This window comes from Nelusetta ayraudi, unplaced genomic scaffold (assembly GCF_046127955.1).
Source record: "Nelusetta ayraudi isolate G7.1 ecotype Tasmania unplaced genomic scaffold, CSIRO-AGI_Nayr_v1 ptg000070l, whole genome shotgun sequence".
NCBI classification, from domain to species: Eukaryota; Metazoa; Chordata; class Actinopteri; order Tetraodontiformes; family Monacanthidae; genus Nelusetta; species Nelusetta ayraudi.
Window position 1 is genome coordinate 1649285 of NW_027466120.1, and position 8316 is coordinate 1657600.

General features: G+C 46.0%; 2 protein-coding genes across 2 annotated transcripts; one reads left to right on the plus strand and one right to left on the minus strand.

Annotated features, from left to right (window-relative positions):
- Positions 1-681: 681 nt before the first annotated feature.
- Positions 682-2681, minus strand: ppp1r3da (protein phosphatase 1, regulatory subunit 3Da). The gene is made up of 3 exons (XM_076042336.1): positions 2548-2681; positions 2351-2498; positions 682-2149 (listed from the first exon to the last, which is right to left on the minus strand). Exon 3 carries the CDS (start codon positions 2121-2123, stop codon positions 1197-1199), a length of 927 nt encoding a protein of 308 aa, XP_075898451.1. The 5' UTR covers positions 2124-2149; positions 2351-2498; positions 2548-2681; the 3' UTR covers positions 682-1196.
- A 205-nt stretch (positions 2682-2886) lies between these two features.
- fam217ba (family with sequence similarity 217 member Ba) lies at positions 2887-8035 on the plus strand. The gene is made up of 4 exons (XM_076042324.1): positions 2887-3391; positions 3483-3582; positions 3753-3817; positions 4009-8035. The coding sequence occupies exons 1-4, from the start codon at positions 3285-3287 to the stop codon at positions 5459-5461; spliced, it is 1725 nt and encodes a 574-aa protein (XP_075898439.1). The 5' UTR covers positions 2887-3284; the 3' UTR covers positions 5462-8035.
- Positions 8036-8316: the final 281 nt, after the last annotated feature.

Below are 8316 nucleotides of genomic sequence, written 5' to 3' on the forward strand. Positions count from 1 at the left end.
AATTAGCTAAACGGACGTTAGCATAATGTCAGTTTCAAGATTACCTCAACTAACTGCTTCAAGTTTCGTTTGCCGGCTAAATGACGTTAGCTTAACGTGAGTAACAATAAGAAAGAAAAAAAAATCGTATTTTGCTGAAATTGTAGTTGTGACGTTAGGTAGTGTACTTTGTGCAAACCCGTGAGTCACAAAAAACGGCGCGAAACCGCGCAAGCTCGTTACACCATTTCCTAATAAGATGTCCAAGGCAGGTCCGTCATTGATAAGGGTCCCCTTGGAAACGCATCGTTACAGAATTCTGCTACTGTGAATAATCTGCCCCACGATGATAATCACACTAATTAAATTCGGAACTTGAAATGAATATGCCTTAAATAATTTTGTTATTTTATAATTATGATTTTACATGTTCTTTCCTCTATTTCTTTATTTGTTTCTATTTGTTTTCTTTGCTTAATTTTGTTTTTGTTGATTTGTTTAATTTGCCTGTCTTTTAATATTTGCATTGTTGGTTTGAAAGATATACTGTTACTGTTGATCCGGTGATCCATATCTGTTTTTATTTGTTTGTCTCGAGATTTTGAGTTATTCATCAGTAAGAGGTTACAACACTGTAATTAATCATATTCTAATCATTTGTAGGCTTCTTATTTATTCAAATAAAGGTGCACATGCAAGGTGAAGTCATTGTGCTTTATTGTTTAAGAGACAAACATATTTTTGTGCCATATAAAAAAAAGCATCCACGATGTTACACAAAATGTGAGTAAACACGTGTAAATGATGAATATATGTCTCAAAAGTGCAAAATGGATATAAAGAGGACTCAATCAACAGAAAGAACTTCTCTATTGTGTTAACCTGATATCTATATGTAATACCACACTTATAACCTGGACATTTATTTGTATTTTCTCGATTTCGACAATATACTTTAAAAGCCTCATTGACTTCAGATTTTTAAATATTAGTGCAGTTTTTATATTCAAAAAAACCAACAAGACAATACAATAATTCTGTGCAATTGTGAAAAATATTAACGGTGAAGTTAATGTTGGCATTGGGTAAAAGTGCACTAGTGTTTTGCTGGTTTGTCACGTGAGTGAACAGTCAATGTCTGGATAATCTATTGGCACAAGTCAAACAAGTAAAGAAGCGCCAGTCAGTCTTGATCAGCTGATAAGCTTAAAGTGACCCTACATGAAATGCACCATACTATCCTCACATTCTTTTGGCACAGGAAATTTGTAGTTATGGCAAACCAATTTATAGTTCTGTCCGTTGTTGTTGTCCCAATATTCAGCTCCGCAGGCTTTGTAGTGGATGGCGAACTGTAACACGGCTCCTGGCTGCAGGTATGGAGGAACGGGCAGGTGAAAGCGAAATGTATCACAACTCAATTCTCCATCCTCCCAGGTCTTCGACATGGTGGACACCCAAGAGGCCTTCGCTTCCGTGCAGCTCTTCCACTCTGTGAATGTGTAGCGTGCCGTGACGTCTTTCTTAAAGCCCAAATTGATAACATGGGTGATTCCAATGACACCCAACTCAAAACACAAGACCCTTTCCAAGCACACTTTGCAGTCACGGAGACGACGCAGGAATCCAGGCTGGTCACCAGGCTGTTGGGAAAAGACTGGCTTCATATAGGGCAGAGATATCTCCAGATGCCTTCCATCTGCCAACTCTGCACCCATTAGCAAGCGAAAGGTGACATGGTGCGGTATAAAGGGATCTTCACCAGCTTTGAAAATCTTGATGTCCTCCAGGTCCACCCCTAAAGAGTCCACAAAACGCACACCGACATTTCTACACTGCTTCTTCTTCTTCGTCGTCATCTGTGTGGCCGTGGGCAGAGAGCGCGAGCGCTGTCTGATGATGGGTTTCGGAGCCGGTTCATAAGAGGGACTTTGATGAAGCTCCTTTGCCTTTGGAGGCGGGGCTCTGAGGCTCGGTGGTCGGATGCGAACTGGCTGCTTCACTGCACAGGGCTGGTCATCTCGGAGCATCTCAGTCAGGTTTATTGTCATGCAGGGTCTTTGGGGAGTGCTGGAGCTGGACACATGGTCTTTAGGTCTGGTTGAAGGAATTCTCTCATGACCGATGAACCAACCTGTGTCCATGTTTCCAGAGCCGCTGACTCCCTCTCCTGTGGACAAGATCACGATGGTACTTTTACACGGCGACTTCACGAAACCCAGAGGAGCTGCAACAGCAAAAAGTGGGCGTGTGCGTCGACGCGTACGTGACAGAATGCGTCTCACCCAATAACATAGTTTCTACCTCATTGATGAAAACAGTATGAAGCCTACTATGAGTTGGTGCGACATCATACGTGCCGTTTTCTCACCGGGTGCGCAGTCGAACGTCCGAGAAAATCACAGCGTGTAGTCCGAGTTCGCTCAGTCATTTAAAAAAAAAGAAAAAGAAAAAAGAAAGGGGGCAAAACTCTGTGCTGCCTCGCGATTGTCGTGCAACACGAAGTACATCCAGCACTTCTGCGACCGGATCTGCAAGTTAACGTTTCCTCTCCTGCCTCCAACACACACGCATGACACTGACGAGCTCTGCCCGTGAAGATATACTGACATGTACGCAGATGACAGGAAGCGAGAAGCGCAGGACGGACGATGTTGCGAAACGTTGCATGCTGGGAGATTGAGGCGTGCGTCTCAAACAGGCCCGTCAGCTCCCTTTTCTCTCCACTTCGCTCCCCGGCGCCGTGTGAAAACGATCCCTGACCTGTACTTTCGTCCAGATGTGTATCTCAACGAGCACCCCCACGGAAGCGTTCTCGCGGGTCGTGAAGCGGCGTCGAATGCGCACTTACTACATGTCCCAAAATGCACCGCGCATGCCCAAACTCGACACAAGCAGCGAGCCAGGGAGCCAGCAGGTAAACAAACCTGACTGGGAAGCCAAGCTAACAAAGCGTATGCGCCGTTTGCACCGTCTTGCATTTTTGATGGCGAAGACAATGACAACCGAGAACAACATGGGTTTTCTCACACGGATTATTTAAGCATTTAAAAAAAAAAAAAAAAAAAAAAAAGACGTATATCTCCGAATAGCTGTCAGGGACGAGACGAGGGACGATTTGATCCTGCAGCGGGAAACGACCGTGTGCATGATGCATTGCAGCACTTTTTGCAAAATCAGTTGTTTTAGTCTTATTCTGAGAATAGAGCATCTAATCCGAGATGTCGGTTCGGTTCTTTAGCTAGCGGACCGATCGATCGTGCTGGACTCCGAGCAGCATCCTGTCCTCTCGGGCGACCTGCATCATGGGGCCCATCATGCAGGAGCGCACCACATCCACGACACTGAAATGCGTCGTATCCAAAGAGAAGATTCGAGTCAAAACTAGCGAAAATAACGAAATGGTAACCAGGTAGGCCTCGTTTGCACGCAACATCACAACGATCCTGTCTCGTCTTGTGTTGACATTCAATTGGGACAAAAAATAATAATTTATTCCGTAGCACAAAGAAGGGAAACAAGATGAAGAAAAGTGGCAGCCAGATAAAAAATGGACTTCCGGGACCAGGTCAGGAAAAGGACACAGTGACAGCAGTGCAGAAGGTGAGTGAATGACGTCCTTCTGCATTATAAATGGGGAAGGCTTGAGTATCAGTGTCATTTTACTGAATGGATTTAAAGGGACATGGTATGTACGTGTGGAGTGGACAAGGGTATGTACGTTCCAGGATATATTGTCAGCTAAACAGCGTCCATATTTATTGTTTTTCCAGGCTGTGCAGTCCAAAAGCTGCAGGATGAAATCTGGCACTTCACGGAACACGAGCAAACTCTCCAGGTATGTGTGAGTGTGACTGTGCTTGCAGGCTTCTCTAATATTTAGATTCAGATGCACTAAATCCCCAAATCCCCAGCAGCTTTTTAACTGCGCTCATCTCACTCTCTCTCTCTCTCTCTCTCTCTCTCTCTCTCTCTCTCTCCCTCGCTCTCTCTCACTCTCTCTCTCACTCTCTCTCTCTCTCTCTGCAGCCCAGAAGAAGATATGAAGCCGCAGCTTCGCAAGCACTTGTCTGTCTACACAAAAGAGGAGAAACGTGAAAATCAGCGCCTGTCAAAATGTAGCAACGAGCTGCATCCGAACCGCGGCGGAATGGGGAAGAATCGCCGCGCCCTCTCCCTGCCTCTCTCTCCCATATCGGGGCTGCGGCACATGTCTCCGCACCCCCTGGCGCTCTCCACCGGCCCTTCGCCTGAGGCGCTCCAGCAGCACTACAACCAAAAGGATATTGACACGGACAGCGCCAGCGACCTCTCCGACTCGGAGAGGCTGCCCGTGTTGCCCTCTCCTTGCACGCCGTGCACGCCGCCCCACCTCAACCTTCGCGCCGAGGTCATCAACAGCAACGACTTTCCCCCGGACTTCCCAGGACCGTGTGGGGCCGCGGAGGACGAGGACGAGAATGAGAAACCTGGCTTCAGCTATCAAGATTTCCTCCCTCCTCCTTTCAACAGCTGGAGCCTGCGGCAGCTGGCGCTCTTCTTGCACACGGAGGGCCGCGGCGCCCCCCGACCCAAGCCTGTGGGCCCCATGGAGAAGTACCTGGAGAGGCTTCTGCAGCTGGAGTGGCTCCAGATCCAAACGGTCCAAGCGGAATGCAGCCGCCCGCCCGGGACCCGCCCGCGGCCCCAGGGGTTCCCCTCCGCCACCACAGCTCACCCGCCCAGGCCTCACACGGCTCCCTCGTCCCGCCTCAACTCACCGAAGGGGCTGCGGCAGAGCCAGCGGGGTTTCCCTTTTGCGCCCGTCAACAACCCCCCATCGCCTGCCTCGGCCCAGCACCAGCACCAGCACTCACGCTTCCCAGTTTGCCCACACTGCCACATTCGCTACCCACTGTGTAACGGAAGCTGCTCTGCCTACGCCTACCAGCGCCACTCTCGGCTCAGCCCACTGCTGGAGCGCAGAGCCAGGCCCGGCGTGCCGGTGAAGAGGAGCAGCAGCGAGACAAGAGCTGCCTCGACGGAGGGCAGGAGCCTAGGAGGGCAAGGCGGCGGTGGCGGCGGTGGAGGAGGAGGGGGAGGAGCCCAAACCCCCGTTAGCCCCTCTGCGGCCAGGAGTCACCTGAGGCACATGCAGGCTGTCGGCAACGCCCGCAAGCAAACCCCAGAGTCTGCAAGTAACCCCAACAGCAGGGTTCAGGTGAGGAAAAGCCGCATTAGAGCTAACTCTGAGACAGACGTCAAAAAGGAGTCGGGTGCGTGTAAAGCAGCCGGATTGGAGAAACGGCTCCTAGCCGCAAGCAAGCGAGAAGTCCTTCCCTCCAAGAAGTCGGAGAAGGACTGGCAGAGGGCAGAGGGAGGAGCTCAGGCCTCCAAACCTGCCCTGAAGAGAGCTGCCAGGGAGCCGCAGTCCCTCTCCAAAACACCGCCCGGTAACAAGCAGGTCGGTAAAAACAAAAACGTGCACTTTGTTGCAAAGTAACCCCTGCCCACAGACTTCCAATATAGTGCTTTACTTAGTGGTAACTCTGGCGCAGGAGCTTAAATCTATGCTTGCCGTCTGTGTAATGTAATACTAACATGTCGTAACTTCTGCAGCAACTTAATCCAGTCAGTCAGCCTGCCGAAGGTAAGAGATGCACTAACAATAGAACACTGTCCATTGCATAATAGTAACAGGTAGATATAAAAATAACCCTGTGATTTCCATGCATAACCGTTCAATTTAATAGAACGGAGTAGTTTCTGTACATATGTATTTCATTTAAATAGACAGCGAACAAGCAGTCTTGATGTCGGACTGACATCACGACTCGAAACCACAGTAGGATCCTAACAGCTAAAGCTTCAGTGTAAACTCTGTCTCGCTGCTGCCAGCCATCAGTGTGCTACCAGTGTTGACGTAGACGTTTAAATAAGCATCTGTCGCTCCACCCAGAACCTTTCAGTAGAAGTAGCCCATCGTGACGTCAGAGGCAATTCATCGCGACTGAGAATCCAACAAAAAAAAACAAATAACCGCCTTTAAAACAACGGAATGCTACTGCTCACTTAACTTTTTCCTCTTATACTCCGTTGAAAACAGTGCAAGACAATGTATTTAATGTTTTATTTTTGTGTATTTTTTTTGTAAATATTTGCTCATCATTTCATTCGTTTCCAGACACCCTTCAAGTTTGGTCAGTGGCAACAAAAAGTAATATGGGCCTTGTGGAGGTTTTTCCTATTTATCCATCCAGATTGTTTCAGCGCAAGTTAAGATTGGACTTATTGGCTTTGTAGATTTCTGCCTGCATTCAAAAGTTTTTTGTTTTTTTTTCAAGCCAAAATATTCACACCAAAGAGTAAGTCTGTTGTCTTTTACAACCATGTGATCTTCTTCTTGAGTTCTAAGTCTTTCGAAAATGTTATGAGGCACTTTTACATCACAAAGTAATATACAAACAGAGCAAACTTACTGTCATATTAATTAGGCAACGCAACACTGGCACGTGCAGTTGTTTTTTTTCTTGCAGTAAAGTTTGGCACTGATTTGGCAGGTTGCCAAAGCCACTGCAGCTGCAGTCAATTGAAATGTTGGCAGAAACCGACAGTCGAAGTGATCGCAACCATGCTTTGTGTGTTGGCTGAGAGACCTGAAAGGCTCGAAAGGATTCCAGCTCCACTTGTGTTCAGTACAGGTTGTCCAAAAACCCTATGGTTGTGCAAACCAGCTGCAGCACCACTTGTCCAGGAGGCCAGCTTCTGACCGTCATCCAGAGGTTTGATCTGGACGTCAGGCACCAGGTCCAAGTTGTTTGTAGCCGTGAAATCAATTGGACACACTTCTAAACTATAAAGGGAGCGGGGAAAAAATGGTCTCTTCAGCCAACACACCACTCTGATGCATTTATAGTTGCACATGAAAGCAACGGCATAAAGACTTTATTTTTACTCCTCATACATTCGTTGAATTTAGGCTTGCATTACATGACCTATGGCAGGAAGCTTTACGACTGATTCTAACCGTTTAGGATTTGAGGCCTAACATTGATGCATAAATAGAGAAAGCCTGATGGGCTCATAGTACCAATCATATGGATGAAATGTTTTGGATGTGGATGAGCAGAGGCAAGGAGGCACCCACACTGAATACGAATGTATCAAAAATATGAATTTGGGCTTTTTTCCATAATGTCTGCAGCCTTTTATTTTTGACAGTATTCCATCTTTTTGGAATCAGGTTGGTACATTTTATTAATTGAATACAACCAGAATGTTTATTTGTGTGTGTGCGTGCGTGTGTGTTGGTATGTGTGTTTAAGTTGGAATGCCTCAGTTTGTCCCATTGTTTTTTGTTTTTTTACTTGAAGCAGCCGTTTATCTTTCTTTTTTGTTTCGTGTTGGTGAACGTGCAATCAGCCGAAGATGCTTCGGCTGGAAAAGGTGGAGAGCTGTAATGAGTGGTGGCGTGCAGCAGCAATGTAATTTTGTTTCATATGCATTGTGTGCAATGTTACAATTTTGGTTTACAAGGGCTTTTCATGTTTGAATAGCTTGAACTGTAGTCTAGGACAAAATAAATATTGTATTTTGCAAAGCGTTGAGCTGTTTCTGAAGACTAATGTTTGCTACAAATGTAAATGCATATTTTTCCAGATTTTATATACCATTGTTCATGAGTTGTCCTTTTGTTTACATCATCATGCACAAAAATAATATATTTAGTAAGAGAGCTGAATGTAGATGTCTACTGTGCTGTACCACACATATCATTGTACTCCACTGCTTACTTGAAGTCTTTAGAACACTGTTTACAAACGAGTCTCTTCTCTGTTTGTGACTTTCCATTTGAGTCATGGAAACATTGCATCAATGTAGATAATGTGAACTGTTCTCCAAATGTACTTCCTTACTCTCCCTGTCATGTATTAAAGCCATAGGAAAGGGGGCCAGTAGGGGCAGCGTTGCTGTAAATGTGTACATGATGTTGACATGCACGCAAAGAAAACTGTGGTATGTATTTTTGTTGAATGCAAGTATTTGTAAGGCATAGAAATAAATGTTTTGCACTGAAGAGACATTAAAATTTTTGTCATCTTTCTTGAGTCCATAACTCCACTAAACACCAAATACTCCATTAATACTCACCCCATTACTGACATTTATGTTTGCTAATCCATGCAACTGTTCCAGGTGTGTGGTATTGTTGCAGACTATCCCAGCTGTCAAGGGGTGAATGAAGGTGGGTTACTTCCAGGAGGATGAGTTCACAACAGGGCCACCAGTGTTGGCGAGTAATCTATTACTAAGTAATCCACAACTGTATTAAACTACTTTTTTAAATAACGGAATAAT

Excerpts from the sequence above, each read along its gene's own strand:
- ppp1r3da (XM_076042336.1), bottom strand. The coding sequence starts at position 2,123 with ATGGACACAGGTTGGTTCATCGGTCATGAGAGAATTCCTTCAACCAGA.
- fam217ba (XM_076042324.1), top strand. The coding sequence starts at position 3,285 with ATGGGGCCCATCATGCAGGAGCGCACCACATCCACGACACTGAAATGC. Across the intron at positions 3,583-3,752 it reads CAGTGACAGCAGTGCAGAAG|GCTGTGCAGTCCAAAAGCTG; the intron begins GTGAGTGAATGA and ends TTGTTTTTCCAG. Across the intron at positions 3,818-4,008 it reads AACACGAGCAAACTCTCCAG|CCCAGAAGAAGATATGAAGC; the intron begins GTATGTGTGAGT and ends CTCTCTCTGCAG.